The 18,508-nt window shown below is 38.4% G+C and overlaps 1 protein-coding gene across 1 annotated transcript in view; it reads left to right on the plus strand.

The window, feature by feature from the left end:
• ITGBL1 (integrin subunit beta like 1) overlaps positions 1-18,508 on the plus strand; it is a 212,928-nt gene that overhangs the window by 80,056 nt on the left and 114,364 nt on the right. Inside the window, exons 3-4 of the mRNA XM_038569987.1 lie at positions 5,529-5,675; positions 14,498-14,620. Of these exons, the coding sequence (XP_038425915.1) occupies positions 5,529-5,675; positions 14,498-14,620 (270 nt within the window). The remainder of the gene's footprint in view (positions 1-5,528; positions 5,676-14,497; positions 14,621-18,508) is intronic.

Genomic DNA, 18,508 nt, shown 5'->3' on the forward strand with positions numbered 1-18,508 from the left:
CAGCTTTTCAGCTTATAAACTATGTGACCTTGAGCAAGCTAATTATACTTTAGTCCTCTTATTTGTAAAACTGGGGAACAAAAATCTATCTCACTGGCTCCTTCTAGAAATAAAGCAGACTAGCCTGTATAAAGTACTCATCATGGTACCTGGAAGACAATAATTACTGGTGTTCCTTTCTTCTCTTCTATTTCCCTGATCAAGGTCACGTGGCTTATTAGTGGCTAGACTTTATATTTTCTAGGGCAAAGCTTTCTTCTTCACAGGATTCTTCCATTGTTCACATCATAATGCTCTCAGGAATGGGAAGGAGAAATATCCAAGAAGCCATTTTTTGTTAGCCTGAGAATCAAGCCAGGGACTGGTGCCCTGTCTTGAAAGTGCCAAGTTTCTATTGCAAATTGTGACATAACTGTAATAGTAGATATAGGATCCTTTCACACTCTTTTCTTAGAATTCTAGATGTGGCATAGTTAGTTATTTTGTTTCTTATACATGAGAAGGTGATGGAATTTATAGTGGCTCAGAAAGAATAGGAGAAAACTTGAGTATGTCTCTTATTAAGTGAGCTCATTTGCGCTGGAAAATAGGACACAATGCAAATTATGGGAATTTACATATTTGACCGAAGCAAATAGATTCATAGGGCCAATTGAGTGCTCAAATTAAAATATCTGTTTCAAGGTTATCAAGGTTACCATGAGGCTCTAGAATGCCACTAGCTTATTTGACCCCCAGAAAGAATCATTTTTTAACGTCTAGATGTTACAAATAAATGATAAGATTCATGAAATAATAATTAATAATCAGGATTTTTTGTTTTGTTGTGATATAATTGACACACAGTACAGTGTAAGTTTGGTGCATGATGTCTTGACTTACATCCATTGGGAAATGATGACCATCCATCATCTTATATAGGTACAAAAACAATGGTTTTTTTCCTCTTGTAATGAGAACTCTTAGGATTCATTCTCAACAATTTTCACATATACCATACAGCAGTGCCAACTATAGTCCTTGTGTTGTACGTTATACACCAAGTACTTATTCTAACTAGAACTTTGTACCTATTGATGTCACCTTCCTCTGACTCCCTCCCTGAGCCCCTGCCTCTGGAAACCACAAACCAGATCTCTTTTTTTGTGTGTGCTTGCGTTTTTTTTGTTTGTTTAGTTGGGCTTTTTTTTTTTTTTAAGATTCCTACATAGAAGTGAGATCATACAGTTTTTGTCTTTCTCTTTCTGCTTTAGCATAATGCCCTCAAGAGCCATCCTTATTGTCCCAAACAGCAGGGTTTCCTTCTTTCTGGTGACTAACATTTCGTTGAATACATATACCACATCTTCTTTATTCATTCATCTTATACCTATTACCTGCCTACCTATACATCTATTATCTATTTTTTACCTTTTAAGACTTGAAACCAAAGATGTATAGCTAATCTGATGGGCATATTCGTTTTGGGAGTTTGTTTTTATCCAAAGTATCCAAAGATATCCAAGGTATCCAAAGTATCTGTAGACTTGGAGGAGAGTTTGGTGCTGACCACTTTGTTTTTATTAGTATTTTACTTATTTGGAAAAGAAAAGTACAATTATTTTTCATTAGTATATACAAATGGTTAATTGACTTTTTAAAAAGTTCTTCAATATTGGTCAAGTATTTCCATTTGTTTACAGATTTATTTATTTATTCATTCATTCATTCATGAGACACACACAGAGAGAGAGAGAGAGAGAGAGAGAGAGGCAGAGACACAGGCAGAGGGAGAAGCAGGCTCCATGCAGGGAGCCCGAAGTGGGACTTGATCCCGGGTCTCCAGGATCGCGCCCGGGGCTGAAGGCGGCGCTAAACCGCTGAGCCACCCTGGCTGCCCTACAGTTTGTTTTAATTAAAAAATAAATAAAATAAAAAATAAAAATAAAAGCATCAACTTCTCCTTCGTGCACTAATTAATTCATCACCACTGCCTGTGGATAAGTTAGAGCTTTTGCATTTTTTTTCTTCTGGTTGCTTTATTTTTATTTTTTAATAATAAATTTATTTTTTATTGGTGTTCAATTTGCCAACATACAGAATAACACCCAGTGCTCATCCCGTCAAGTGCCCTCCTTGCATTCCTAAGGTAAAAGGGATCTGGAAGTAACGGTGGAGCTGGTGATGGGGTTAAAAAATCACAAAACCCAGTTTCGTTCTGTCTTTGCTGGGATACCTCTCCTTTATTGGCGGAGATCAAGGCAAGGCTTTGCTCACCTCTGGGAAGGAGTGTGGAAAGCCGCCAGGCATCCATATGCTTCCCCTGAACTGGAGATCAACTAAATACTAGATTTTACCTTCCTCTATAGCCCGTCTTTCCTTTCTAGTGACTGGCTATACCACTGACAATCCTGGAAGCAACAAGAATAGCCATTTACTTTTTTTTCCTTATTACTTTGGTAGGAATTGTTTTGGCATTTCTTTGACATACTTGTTTTAAGTGTGTGTTTTCTCCTGGTTCCTTGGGAACTTATTTGAAGGGCAATAGATTTATTGCCAGCATGTTGGATTGTTCATTTTAAGGCCACATTTTGTAAGTGAGGAAATTGAGTTATCTTGAGAAGAAACAACTGGACAGTTGAATGGTGACAGCTTGGAATGGTAAATGCTTTGCTGGGTAGGATTTCATGTAGCAGCAAAGACCATCCTTCGACCTTGGGCAATCAGAGCCTCTTATGGGCCTCATGATTCGGGAGTTTTGCTGTCATTCTCTTGGGCCATCTATTCCCAACAGCTAAATTATTTTGACAAATGGAATGTTTTTTGAAGCCATATTTGTGACCATGAAGATGAACTATACGAGTACAATAATGTAGCAAATGAGCTCTACTCAAGAAATTACTAACTGTAGAGAAAGAGTAAAAATAGTCTGAAAATTTTCTATCTTAAAAATAGTTATATATTTACCTCCAAACTAGGTTGGTTAGGGTATTACTTGATAATTCTTGACAGTAAAAAAATTGATTTCTATTAATTTTCCTAAATGGGCAAAAGTGAATCAAGGAGGCCTTTATTGGGTATAAAGTTTAGCAACAATATAAAGGCAGATGACTCTGTCCTACACTAGCTGTCATCTTCACCTCTAACCAGATGCTAAATGAAAAGCTAAAAGCACATTGTCTAATACAGTGTTTGTCTAAGTGTGGTGTAGGAAATCCATATAGGTTATAAGAAAAAGAGGCTTCCTAGTAAGAAATACTGTGTATTCTGAGTAAAACTTAAATAGCTTTTTCACAACAGGATATGAAGAAAATTCAGTGTGCTAGTTTATATTATGATTAAAAGAAGAATATAGTGGTTCTCTTCCCCATGTTTATTTTACCTCAGAACCTTTTATGGAAGGAGTTTTTGAACCTGGGCCTCCATGAGCTAACTTTGGGTTATGAGCACCTTAGAATATTACTTCTACTAATGCTTCATTGGGTCAGTCTGAGATAGAGGAGTCTCTTCCTTTCATCTGTACATTTCTTTATTTCCCCCTTATTTATAAGATTTACCCCCTCCCATAAAAAATATGTAACCTTTGGCCTACCCACCATTACCCATTATTTCTGTTATATATACCTTCAGCCAGGGTCTGAGATGTCCCATCCAATATAAAAGAAGTGTCAAGTATTCTTTTATTATTCTAGATTCAGCAAATAATTACTACTGCATTTCATTATCTTCTAAATTACTTTTATTTTCTTTTCAATAGGTATGAAGCCACATTTTATTGGGATGGACTATAAGAAATAGCTGATATTAAACTAATAACAGTGGTGATCCATGTGGTTCAAGCTAATACACTAATATTATTGAAGTGTAATTATAGTTACCAAGATACTTCTTTACAAAAAGAGACTTAGCTACTTCAAGAATTTTTGCTTAATACTTTTATAAATAGACTGGATGGTTGGCAGGAGAGATCACTTATGCTTGTAAATGATACCAAGTTGGCCGAGATTGACAGTATCAGGTAGGGCCAGACAAGAATGCAAAATGATACAATCGATTTGACAGTAATGTGCACTGGATAAAATGAATTACAATTAGGGTGCATGCAAGGTTTTGTTTGCAAAATAGAATAATTACTTTGAAAAATGCAACAGGAATAGAAATATTCTCATGGACTGGGCAATATTCAGAGGAGTTTAAAGTCACAACCAATCATAGAGTCAGGCTTTGCTGAACATGCCCAAATGGGACACCTCTGAGCCATTCATTCTGACCAACCATCTGGACCTCATCATGTAGATTTTGGCTGCCACACTGAATGACTATTGGCACTAAATCAATGATTCCATTCCATTGTGGTCTGTGAACTTCAGGAATTGGGACATAGCATTATTATTTTGAGTAATACAAGAATACTCTCCTTGCAGCCCAAACTCTGCTCACCTTTCCAGGCGCAGTTAAAGGTTAAGGAAGTTCAGAGGGTCTCTCCCCTTTTATTTCTGTAGGAGACATACTGCTCAACACAGGGTATAACAAACATTTCTGGCTGAAGATAGCACCATCTTGTTTATATATTGACCTCAACTTTGAACTTTTTAAGTTACTTCAGTCAAGTATTGTACATGTACTGCACTTTGCTAGGACTAGTGTGTAGTTAATAAGAACATTAGTAGGATTCATCAACTAAAACTTAATAAAGTTAATTGTCACAACAATAAAAATAGCACAGTGTTGATTTGAGAACATGAAAAATTGAGAAACTTCTGTGGATGTAGATGCCTATGGCTCTTATTGTTTTGATTCTTGAACCAACTTTTCTCATTAAGAAAGAAAATATGTATTTATTTTTTGTGTCATTCATATTCCAAGATGATATTTCATATATCCATTAAACTTTACTACATTCTAAATTCCAATAAATCTAAGCTAATGTTTGGTTTAGTGGAGTTTCATGTAAAATTGTTATTCGGAGTTGATGGTTTTATGTGTTATAAAATATAGTTAGGGCAGCCCCGGTGGCGCAGCGGTTTGGTGCCGCCTGCCGCCCGAGGTGTGATCCTGGAGACTCGGGATCGAGTCCCACATCAGGCTCCCTGCATGGTGCCTGCTTCTCCCTCTGCCTGTGTCTCTGCCTCTCTCTCTCTAGCTGTGTCTCTATGAATAAATAAATAAAATCTTAAAAAATAAAATAAAATAAAATATAGTTAAGTGGAAATAATTGTTATTGGGCTTTTGTATCTTAAATGTAGAGATGCTTAATAGATTTTTTTTTAGTCTAAATTATCTGACCAAGTGTACAATTAAACTTCTGGTTTATTATTTATTTTTGTGTCTCTATAAATTAATGGGTTTAGAATGATTTATCAACTTTGATTATTAAAATAAAATCCACATACTTCATTATACTGTCTACAGTAGCATTACCCTCAACCCCGTGTTTGAATTTATTATAGTTCAATCCTGAGCCAATGTCACTCTTAAGACTTTCAGTTACAGTAATGGATTTTTCTGGAAAATAATTCGAGTCTAACTGGATGTTGTTAAATCCTCAGGCCATGGTAAGTGTGACTGTGGCAAGTGCAAATGTCAGGAAGGTTGGTTTGGGGATGCGTGCCAGTACCCAATTCACTGTGACCTGACAAAGAAGAAGAGTAACCAGATGTGCAAGAATTCTCAAGATGTCATCTGCTCTAATGCAGGTAAGGATTCTATTCTATGAAAATTCTTAAATAATCACATTTTGGTTTTTCATGGAAATAGGTAGGCGTTGAGAAATGCAGAACCTCTGGGAGAGACTGCTTTTGAGTATATTTTTCTGAAATGAAATGCAGATAAATCAATAGGGGAAAATGTCATCTTGCTGAGACTGGCAAGTTTGATGCTCTCCAGCTGTTCCAAATGCCTTCTTCAAGCAGGATATTCACGGGAAACAACACCCCGACAACATTTTATGTAAATTGTGAGCCATGATTTTGAATGCTGGATTAAATCTTTTAAACAGGATTTATATAAGCTGACTTAATTATTTTCTATTACAGATCAAGGGTGCTTTGGAATTTATACCTTAGCATCAAATAGAACCAAACCTTTTTAATTTGGTAGAAGCTTTAGATGCACTAGATATGAAACTCACGGGAAAATATAGTGACATCAAGATTTTATGTTTGGCCAAAATATTTTTACATCTTATAGAAGTTATTTAAAAATATTTTTTGGGGGGCAGCCCTGGTGACTCAGCGGTTTAGTGCTGCCTTCAGCCTGGGGCGTGATCCTGGAGATCTGGGATCGAGTCCCATGTGAGGCTCCCTGCATGGGGTCTCTGCTTCTCCCTCTGCCTGTGTCTCTGACTCTCTGTGTGTGTGTGTCTCTCATGAATAAATAAATACCTTTAAAAAGTGTTTTTTAGAAATTTATTGTAAAACTGTTAAGATTAACTACCCAGTCCATATAAAACAAAGCAACTGGCTTTGTTTTCAATAATGCTTAGTTGGCATTACTATATTTAAATACTCCTTTCATATTTGGGGACATGGAGCCTCAAAAGTCCACTTTTCTTAAGGCTGGTTGAACTTAAGAATGCTCTGTCCCAAGGTAGAAGGTCTGATGGAGTTATTTAGGTGAGTGTGGTCTGGGCTGCAGTGGGTTTTTAAAGCTCTCCCAGAAATTCTTTTGGAGAGCCTTGTGTGGGAGCCATTGTTTTGCATGCTAAAAGCAAGTATTTGACTACAAGAGCATCTTTCCTCTGGGAGCTCCCATTGTAGATAGAGTCCTTTGTTGTTCAGAGCTACGATCTTTCCACAATCTTTGATCTCAGTGAATTGCTCTGTGAAGATTAAGTGTAGTAAGAGTGTTTTGCTAGTGGGAAGCAAGGTCATACTCAAAGCAAGATATGAGTGGATAGATTGGGAAGCATGACAAATTGGTCTTAATAGTTGGTTACTTTCTGTGTTCACTGATATTCTTCTTGCTTCTTTCCAGCACCTTAGTCTTTTCTGTCTGTAGGATTTTTCTGCCTTTGGTTCTTAACACCCACCTCTCCATGCACACTTATACACACACACACACACACACACACACATGCTTACCATATATAGCCTCATTCTTTTGAAAATGTCAGGTTTTCTAAATTTCTATAAGTAATAAAGCTTGAATTCTGCTTTTTTTTTTTGTTCTTTATTTTTGGCTTTATTTATTGTTTATTTTTCAAATCAAATCCAGAGGCGTTTTTTTTTCTTTTTAGTAATACATTATAACCAATAGGGATTAATTTAGGAACACAAATGTTTGAACATTAAGTAAAAGAACATGGGATTTGCTGTAGTAATGTACCTTAAAGGAAAAATTTACAGAATCATTTCAGGAGATGATGAAACATATTTGATAAAAATAAAGCACAATTTTAAGATATCTGAGCCTCTGCCTTCTTTTTAAGATTGGTATAATAATTTTATGTAATCTACCATCCATATTCCAGTTTCATTTATTGACCAAACAATGTCCTTTACATCATTCCCCCACCTCTGTAGGATCCAGTCTAGAGCAGAGTTATATTTAGCTGTTATCTCTGGTTAACCTCCTTTAATCTGGACTATTTCCACACTCTATGGTATTATAGCATAGCAAATTTTGAAGAAAACTGTCTCCAACCTTTCTTTTTTTTTTTAATAGAATATTACGCATTTGGCTTTGTCCAATGTGTCCTCATGATTAGATTCATGTCATACATTCTTAGTTGAATTGCCAAATAGATGATTTTGTGTACTCAGGATGTGTCATCTGGAAATCCATGATATCCATCTGCTCTCACTGGTGAGGTTAATTTTGATCACATGGTCAAGGTGTTGTCTGTTGGCTCAGCTCTGTAATTACTGATTTTGCCCTTGTAACAAATGAGCAGTCTGTTGGGAAACTCTTAGAAATTATAAGACATTACATCCTCATCAGAATTACTCCTGATAGGGATGCCTGAGTGGCTCAGCGGTTTAGTGCCTGCCTTCAGCCCAGAGTATGATCCTGGAGTCCCAGGATTGAGTCCCACATTGGACTCCCTGCATGGAGCCTGCTTCTCCCCCTGCCTGTGTCTCTGCCTCTCTCTCTCTCTCTCTCTCTCTCTGTGTCTCTCATGAATAAATAAATAAAATCTTTAAAAAAATTAGCCCTGATTTACCATCCATTGATGATTTACACCTGATCCATTATTTATACTAGCGATGGAAAAATGATGATTTCTCAATTCCAACCTTCTCTCCATATTTACTGGTTGGTACTCAACATTCTATTACAACAACAATTACTGGATATTTCATTTACTTAGTGATTTATTGTCCATTCAGAATCACAGTTCCTATTATTTCAATGGATTATTATTCATTACTACACTTATTCTGGTGCTCAGATAGTCCCAGATGAGGTTGTTGGAGCCCCTTCAAGCTAGCTTTTCAGTCCTTGTGACATGCCTCCATTGTTTTGTTTTGTTTTATTTCAGCAATCCTTTCTTTTCTGGCATAACAAAATATTCCAGGGTCATGTTGTACCTGATTTGCTACAGCTTTGGAATCAACCATTTCTCTAAAGAGCCTTGGTTCCTTTAGGTGAAGAATGGTATTAGAATAAAAATTGTGTCAGGTTTGATCCCATCAGTAGTGAAGTGGAACAGAGAGGCCAGGCAAAAGTTGGTCGAAAACAGCTTTTTTTTTTTTTTTTAAGATTTTATTTATTAGAGACACACAGAGAGAGAGAGAGATGCAGAGACACAGGCAGAGGGAGAAGCAGGCTCCATGAAGGGAGCCGGACATGGGACTTGATCCTGGGTCTCCAGGATCAGGCCCTGGGCTGAAGGCGGCGCTGAACCGCTGAGCCACCCAGGCTGCCCGAAACCGGCTTTTATTTTTTTAGTTTATTTTATTTTTACTAAATTTATTTTTTATTGGTGTTCAATTTGCCAACATACAGAATAACACCCAGTGCTCATCCCATCAAGTGCCCCCTCAGTGCCCATCACCCAGTCACCCCCACCCCCCGCCCACCTCCCCTTCCACCACCCCTAGTTCGTTTCCCAGAGTTAGGAGTCTTCATGTTCTGTCTCCCTTTCTGACATTTCCCACTTAGTTTTTCTCCTTTCCCCTCTATTCCCTTTCACTATTTTTTATATTCCCCAAATGAATGAGACCATATAATGTGTGTCCTTCTCCAAAGCTGTGGTCTCTGTACACAATGGAATATCACTCAGCCATCAGAAGAGACAAATACCCCCCATTTGCTTCCAGGTGGACGGAACTGGAGGGTGTTATGCTGAGTGAAGTGAGTCAATCCGAGGACGAAACCGGCTTTTAATGGGGCGCCCCTCAGCGGGGTCCGGGCCCGCAGGGGAGGGAGAGAGCGAGGAAGTAGCGGGCGGGGAGGTTCGCGCCCAGGCTAACCGCAGGGGGGTCTATAAAGAGTTTTCGGTGGGAAGATGGGGGCAGGGCGGCATTCCATTAGGGCAAGGGTTACAGGTCACTGTAGGCTAAGTTAGGGTAGGGCGGCAAGGCAGCGTTATTGGGAGGTTGCTGGCCTGGGGTGGGCCGCTTTGAGGTTCCCAGTCTCGCCGGCCCAACAGTGAGCACTAGGGATGTTTATTTCTACTGGGATGAATTTGTTTCTTGACCCTTTCTATAAATAGGCTAGTAAACATGCATGAACATATATATACATGTGCATGCACATAGATACAAAGACATATTTTAGAAATCAGGATTTCATGTCAGTACATCCAACTCCAGTCCACCCCCACAAGGTTATCTCCTACTTTTTCCCTTCCATATTTGCTTATTTTTCACAGTGAGAAATATGGCTCCCAACGTCATGGATGTATTTACTCATTTGCTCAATCCTATACTACATCTAAAATCGATTTTAGAATTGCTTCATGCATACAAGTCTATCAAAACATGTTGGGATTTGTTTGCAATTGACTCCCTCTCCTACTTCCATCCCACCCAAGCCATGCTCAAGATTGGGATACTTAGTTAATTGCTGTGCTTGTAAGTTCTTTGGATTTCTTTCTTTTTGTCTCCCTTTAGTGCAGTTATTGTACTCATTTGAAATACAATTCAGCTTATTTACTTCATGTTGTTTTCAGTTTTAGGGATTTTTTTTCCTTCCTTTCCATCCTTATTGATTTTATTTTACTTTGCAATATGTAGAACATGAACATGCCACCAAAAGTCAAAACTATATAAAAAAGCATAGTGAATCATCATTCTCTTCCTAAATTTTCTCTCCTGAGGGGTAACCAACTTCATGGCTGCTTTATCTGTGTGTTAATTTTTTGTAGAGAAAAATAGATGTATGTGTTTTTTGTTTTTTTGTTTTTGTTTTTTCATTTGTTCCCTACACAAAAGGTAACATGCTATATATGCTCTTTTTTTTTTTAAAGATTTTTATTTATTTATGAGAGACACAGAGAGAGAGGCAGAGATACAGGCAGAGGGAGAAGCAGGCTCCATGCAGGGAGCCTGACATGGGACTCCATCCCATCCCGGGTCTTCAGGATCAGACCCTGGGCTGAAGGCGGTGCTAAACCGCTGAGCCACCCAGGCTGTCCTGTATATGCTCTTTTGTACTCTGCCTTTGCCACCTTAGCATCCCTTGGAATTCACTCCATATCAGTAGTACATAGAAATATTGCTCATTCTTTTTTCAGATGCATAGGACTCAGCTCTATACAGGTGACATAATTTATTCAGTCAGTCTCCTATGATTGGGCACTTAGGCACTTTCTAATATTTTGAAATTACAAATATTAATGCAGAAAATGAACTGGTGCATATGTATTTTCATATTTTTGGAGGTGTATCTTCAGGAAAAATTACTATATGTGAGATTGGTGCACCAAAAGGTAAATTCATACTCAGTGTTACACTTAATCTTTTCACTCTTACTCTCTACTCAGTATGAAAGCCTTTCAAGTTGAATTTAGCAATCTCATTCTCACATGGCTTCTTTTAATGTCTATTTTTACTAGCCTATCTGGACTATTCCCCTGAAACTGCATTAGGCTCTGAGTTCTCTCTACTAATCCTTCCCCCTTCCTATCATGATGTGGTTTTCTGGAAGCAGCTTGGGGCAGAAGGAGAGGAGGAGGGAATTGGACTGGGGCATTAAGACTGCAGGGTGGGATGAGATGGATCTGGGGACTGAAGGTGTTCCAGAAGCTGACTCTGTAGGGGTGCAGAAGGCAAGGCATAGCCTGCAGAGCAACGTGGGGCTCCACTGCCATTGCAAAAGAGTATGGGTGGTGTTCAAGACAAGGAAGACTTCCTAGAGAGAGATAGCTTTATTAGTTAGGATGAAAAGTCAGAGTAAAAATAATCTAGCATAAAGCAGAAGACCAGTTCTAAAGACTGAGCTCACTGGCAACTAAGAGAAGTAGTATGATATAACATGAGCACAGGAGTCTGTCACTTTTGCCTGGGCTTCCATCTGCCATATCTTGGAGCCTCAGTTGTGAATTCTACTTGGTGGATGAGACAGGAAGTCTCTAAGCTGTTGTAAACGTCCCACATTAGCCAGATATGGTTCAGATGTGTGGCTGGGAGTGAGTGAGCCTGTCTGTCACAGTGTCAGTGAGAAGTTGTAGAATTTAGAGGTAGAGTCTGTTCCTTTCCATCTTTCCTGAAAACAGCTCCTGCGTACTCTGCTCTGACGATGTTACACCTCGCTTCCAAACCATGACAGGCCCCTGGTATTCTAACAGATAAATTCTAGAGTCTTTAGCCAACATTCTTGATCCTCTACTCTCTGCCTTCAACTGATCCTTTTCTCCGAACTCAAGCTAAACTCTGCACTGTTCTTTAATTCCACATCCTTATCCCTTAGCTGAGGCTTCTTTCTCAACATTGAAAGCCTTTTCTCCATCTCCACCTGTTGAAATTCGTTCCATATATCAAGTGCCAACTCAAGAACTTGCTCCTTTATTGTGCCTTTCCTCCTTCACAGAGCCAGACTGAGGTTTATACTTTCTATACAGTATTTGTCACAGATCTATTGCAAATGACTTTACATCATCTGGTCTCATGTATGTGTAACAATTATTGATCATCTAAGCTTTTAATTCCTAGTCTGTGATTTACTTAGTTTTAAATTGTATTCATTTTATTATCTCCTATAGCACCTGGTACTTTGCCAACAATATAATAGGCAGCAAGAAAATTTAATGAATAGATGTTTGGATGGTTGTAAGACAGCATGAATAAACGTGAAAATGAAAAAGAAGGGTGATAATTAGAGAAAAAAATGAGATGAGGCAGTACCATGAATTGTAGTTTTCAATTTGACATGAACTTTTATAAATTAAATATTTTGGGGAAAAAAACACACACACACAAGAAAGGGAAAATTAATAAACATAAAATTCATATGAGTATTCTCAAGGAAGAAAAAGAATTAGCTCAAATTCTGCAGAATCACCATTTCTATGTGACTGTGAGAAAAAAAAAAAAACACAACTCTTTGAAGATAATAGCTAATTGTGAATGACCTGGCTAATAGAATCATGCAGAGGGCATGAAGATAGGACATTATGGGGTCAATATACAGAGAATCTGGAGGAAATGTTTGGGAACATGACTACATGCTTAGTATCTTCATGGGAGGAGATGAAGAACCCAAAGTTTTCTGAAAGCCTATGATGTAACTGCACAAACTGTTTTCAGAAAGATGGCTGGGTGATCTGTTTACCATTGGGCTCTTGTAGCAGCTCAGTGAGGTTGATATTATTTGCAGAGCAGCAACTTGAGAGTTAGAGATGGACATAATGACCTCAAAAATGTATAGCTACTGGCTATACAATGTATAATACTAGCTACTAAAACCTGGATTTGGCTACAAATCCACCTTCGTCTAAAATCCACACCCTTTCTGGGCCATCACATACAAAACTGCCAGTATCCAGGAGCTCAATTCAAACATCAGTATCATCTTTGGATCTTCCCAATCCTTCACCACACTTAGGCAGTCCCTGAGTTATCTGTTCTTTTTCCTGAAAATACCCCTGACAGTCTCTGCTTCCTTCTAGCCATTCCACTGCCATCACCCTGGTCAGCCTCTATCTTCTTTCCTGCAGACAAATGTAATAACCTGTCCTCATATCCACTGCGCTTCATTTCACTTCATTATGCATGTGACAACTAGTGTAATCTGGTAAAATGCATATCTGATCACCTGACTCACTGGCTGAAAGTATTTCTATGGCTTCTCGTTATTCTTGTATTAAAGTTGGAAATCTTTAACGTGACCTGTAGGACTTCTGGAAACTGCACCTCAAGGTGCCTTATTAATTTCATGCCACTTTCCACATCATTTTCTATGTTCCAGCTGTCTTTGACTTTTTCTTCTTACTTCCTTTTTTTACCACAGAGCCTTTGCTGGTGTCTCTTGCAGGAAGTGGGCCTCCCCAACATCTCACTTCTCTTGCCTATTATTTTTACTTTGCTCTCAGTATGTCGTTTTGGAGCTACTTCCCCAGGGAAGCTCTGTGTCTGACCATCAGGTTTCAGTTAAATCCCCTGCTAAGCTCTTCTGCAACACTTTGCACTTCTCCATTTATTTTATCACATTGGTTTACTCATATAAAACTCTGAGAGGAAGATTATGGCTGACTTGATCTCCCGCTGTGTTTCCAAAGTCTAGGATGGTATCTGCTGAGTGGTAAGTTTCAGTTTATATCTGCTGGCTTCTATGATGATCAATTAAAAATGGAAAAATGAGTATTCAAAAGGAAGTTCCTTAAATGGATGTTCTGCCTCTCATGATCATTTGAATGCTGTTTTCCTCTCAGTGAAATCCCTCTCAGCAGTTGCAGTCAAATCCTCAACCTTGGCAGAATCTATGGTGTGTGGTTGACCAGGTGACTCCAGTGCCTCTGTGTCACTCTGAGCCACCCTGTGGTTTGGGCGAGGCCCCAGGCTCTATACCTAAGAAAACTTGCTCTGGTCCCACTGTCATAAGGATGTGTGGATTAGTTTAACACCGTGGAGGTGACATTATTAGGAGATTCTAGGTTTTTCATTTATGCATTTGATGAATTCCACAAATATTTATTATATGAATAGTATGCTCAAATATTGTGCAAAGCATTGAATAAATACTGGTGAGGAAGATAAGTAAGGCTACTTCCCTCACAAAGCTTAGAATTTTCTGCTTTAGTTCACTTCAGACCCAGGTATAATCACAAGATAGTCACTCATCCATTGATCACATAGCCATGTATAAAGTAGCTCTGTACTTAGGGAGGTCAAATTTACATTCATGAAACTATTAGAAGTCAATCATAATAGCTCTGTGCCATAAAATATGATCGCTGTACTATAATCATCAAGAAAGAATGTTGTTATCTATCTCATCCTACCCACAGAATTACAAAATTGGAATAATAAATTGACTTGAATTGTCTCTGGCTCTGAAAGAAATAGATTAAAAATTATCAGTGATCATTTATATGCATTTAACAAATCCTTTTTGCTTTGTTTTCATGGTTTAGGTACATGCCACTGTGGCAGGTGTAAGTGTGATAATCCAGATGGAAATGGCCTCGTTTATGGTAAATTTTGTGAGTGTGACGATAGAGAATGCATAGATGATGAAACAGAAGAAATATGTGGAGGTAGGTACACTAACTGCACAGAAATTAGTAAATAACTTGATTTTCACCTGTTTTATTGTACTTTTGTCTCTGTATACATTTCTACACTAAGTTTACTCATTTAATCTGAATTTATGCTTATTCAGAAAACCCCTTATATAAGACATTTAGGATAGACTAGTACTTTTTAAATGCAAAATCGGACTCTTCCCAGAGAGGAGCCAGGTCATTATGGCAACAGACCAGCTGTGTGATTCCACAGTGATCCTACCAGTACTTCAACTTCCCTGCTTACCACGGCCACTTTGATTTTGTCACTTTTCTCCTGATCTCTCAATTGCATGTGTTAACTTCATTCTATTTCCCTTTCTAAATCAGAAGCCTTTAAATTGTTTCATGTCCTATTGGAGACTTTGAGGCCAAAAAGGTTACTAGCCTACAATCTATCCCTCCCCTTCACATACTTAGATAACATTTTTCATGATCTTTTCTATATTTCTAGGGTATTCCTAACACCATTGCTCAATCCATTTTTCTGTTGAACTATTTATTGCATGTGCCACACTTCCTGGTGCCAAGCATTGCAATAAGTTCTTCACAGACATTGGGTAATGTACCCAGGGTCATTCCGGCAATTGTGGAATTTAGACTCTTGTCTGTCTGAAACCAAAGACTGTGCTGTTGACACCCGCTACTGCCCCCACCCCTTGGAGAATTGTTATTAGTGCCTGAAATTTGGAGCTTCATGAGAAGAACCCCTCCTCATCACCCAGAGTGTCCTTCTCTTCGGCTTACCTATCTGGAGGCCTGTTCCCAGAGTTTATATTTGCAACCGTGGCTAGCACGGGTTAGTAGGAAAGTAGACAGCAGTGAGAACCCCTCCAGTTTAAATAAATGTAAACGTTTCAGCCTGGTTACCTCTGGCTTCATCTCTCCATTAATAAATAATTGTTTATTTCATTTATCTTTGACAGGACTCCAATGCATGGACTCCTATTCTGCATGCAGGGTGGGTGATTTCAGAAGAGTATTTTTCCCTGGCAGGATAAGGGGCAAATGGGACAGGAGAAACCAGAGAGCCATAAAGTGTCACTAACTTAGGACAAGCTGTCCCTCTGTCTACAAAAGCAAATTGCAGCTTCAATTCTTGTGGTCATCCAGACCCTTGTATTTTAGGTCTGCTTCGTTACCTCTGGTTTCCTTGTGCAATCCACCAAGATAAAACAGACAAACACAAACATTTACGTTTTTCAAAGCAATGACCTAAGCTAGAGGCTACTCAGACAATTCTGTTAATGGGCTTAATACAGAATAATCAGAACAATTAGATAAATCCACCCACAAATACTATGTTTCCTCCTGATATTATCCTCCTGATATTTCATTTCCAGTAATTATGGATCAAAAAAGAATCAGGAACATGCTTGGGGCTAGTGTGTTCCGATGCATACCACCAATGCAAAGTCTATTTGCGTGTGTAAATATAACCATTTAACTCAAAGCAATACAACAGGAAATGTTTGACTCCCAACCTTGTCACTAGTACCATTTCCATTTGTTTGAGGCTTAAGCAATTTCATGGTGCAAAGTCTCTGAACCACAGACACCAGCAGTCCAGTAAATATCCTCTGGGGGTGACTTTGACTGGGATTGTCACTCTTTCTACATGTCATTTGTGTGAAACCAGTCTGTTGAGAGGTGATTCTGCAGCCCATCAGTGAAACTATTTATTTATTTATTTTTAAATATTTTATTATTTATTCATGACACACACACACACACACAGAGAGAAAGAGAGAGAGAGGCAGAGACATAGGCAAAGAGAGAAGCAGGCTTATGCAGGGTGCCCGATGTGGGACTCGATCCTGGGTCTCCGGGATCACGCCTTGAGCTGAAGGCAGACCCTCAACTAAAAGGAGATTTTCTTTCTCCATCAGTTTACACAAAGCAAAGAATTATATTTATTGTCTGGAATGTATATTTTATCTCAATTATCCAGATGTGGCTTATTAACATTATTTTCATTTGGGTTGTGAGGATATCTGCTTAATTTTTCATACCTACAAACAAATGTATTTTTACGTGATTTTTCTTTCCTTTTTTTTTTAAAAAAAAAGATTTTATTTATTTATTCATCAGAGAGAGAGAGAGAGAGAGAAACACAGGCAGAGGGAGAAGCAGGCTCCATGCAGGGAGCCCAACACAGGACTTGATCCCGGGTCCCCAGGATCATGCCCTGGGCTGGAGGCAGTGCTAAACCACTGAGCCACCAGGGTTGCCCTGATTCTTCTTTCCTTATTTGCCTGTATCTCAATGATTTTTTAGTAAAACCCTATTTCAATTCTGAATTTTATAAATATACAAGGAAATTGGATGCAAAGAATGTAGATTTGGGATTATTTAATGTTGTGGTAATCCTTATGTATGTAGCACCTTACATAAATTTCCTAAAATTACAGGGAAATAAATTCTAGTTTAAGAAGTTTATCAAATCTTTAAAAAAACCAGACTTCTAGAAAAGCTTTTAGTACGCAGTTGTCTTACTATTTTCCAGTGTAAGTTCCTGAGGAGATAGCACTGGGATGTGATATTTTGTGTGGGTACATGAGAGATATTTTTGAGTTCATAAATAACATGTATAGCTTTTATATTTTATCACTGGTGAAATCATTGATGGTCCTTACATTTGCCTAAGTGAACGAATTAAAATGAAAATTTGTTGTATAGATGATCATTGACTTTTAGGTTAATAGGAAGTTTTCCATAGAAATTCAAATTACAGTTCATTTAGATAGAGAACTTGGCATCCTGTGTTTAGGTCCCTGCCTCTTCTTATATTGCATTCTAGCTCTCTCTCTCTCTCTCTCTCTCTCTCTCATTCTCTCCCTTTATCTCTCTGATGTATGTTTGCATTTCCTCATCTCATGGATGAGACTAGCAAAAGAGACCAGAATCTTCTATCTTATTTCCCCCTTCTTGTGTGATTCCAAAGGCCCTACTGATACTCCTGCAATGAGCCAGAAATGCCTTAATGTTTAGAAAGAAAGATGGCCTGACGATCAGTTTCCCATGGGCCCTCTGCGATTATGGCTGCAGGAGAAGAGAGAGGGAAGAACAAAAACTTTAGCTGTAGACTCTGATAAAACATACATTTCTATGACACAAAAAGAATAGACTCAGCAAAATTCAGCATGACCCTCATCTTTACAAGAACAAACACACGTTCATGGATGGGTGGCATAACTACAGAAAGGGAGGACCTAAGAAGTGACTTGAGGTTAATAGAATTGCACTTTCTGGGAACTTGTAGGATTGCTAGGTATGGATGTAGTAAGTGAGGATATGACAGTTCATTAGGGGTTGCTTGGAAGTAGGTACAAATGAACAGGGTAAATTTTAATAGGAGGCAGGAGCCAAAGGGAGTGTGGTGACATCAGAACACAAAATGATGGGACGTCCTTACCTATCATTTCTGTCCCATTGACAAATAGGAGAGGAATTTAATTGTGAGGTCAAGGGTCAATGGTATTTTATTGGCTTAAAGGAGTAATAAACACTGATTTAGCCGAAAAACTCTTTTCCACGTGGCAGAACACAACAGCATGTGGGAAACGGTTGAATGGAAAGATGAAATATTTCCTCCAGTTTCAGAAATGGTTCAGTCATTAATAATGGGCATCCAAGTAAATGTCTATCACTGGCTTTTCAGTGGTTGATTTCAAATGAAATACTTGGATGACCAGTTCCAGAAATGCCCTTAGAATGAATACTTACATACGTTTGACTTTGATGCGTACTTTTGAGATCAGAAGGTAGTAGACAAGCTTTCACAGTCTTTCATGTCCTTTCTTGAAATTTCTTTCATTTTAATGAGTTATTTGGTGAGGACAAGTTAGAGGACACTTTGGC

The sequence above is a fragment of the Canis lupus genome, chromosome 22 (genome assembly GCF_011100685.1).
Source record: "Canis lupus familiaris isolate Mischka breed German Shepherd chromosome 22, alternate assembly UU_Cfam_GSD_1.0, whole genome shotgun sequence".
NCBI classification, from domain to species: Eukaryota; Metazoa; Chordata; class Mammalia; order Carnivora; family Canidae; genus Canis; species Canis lupus.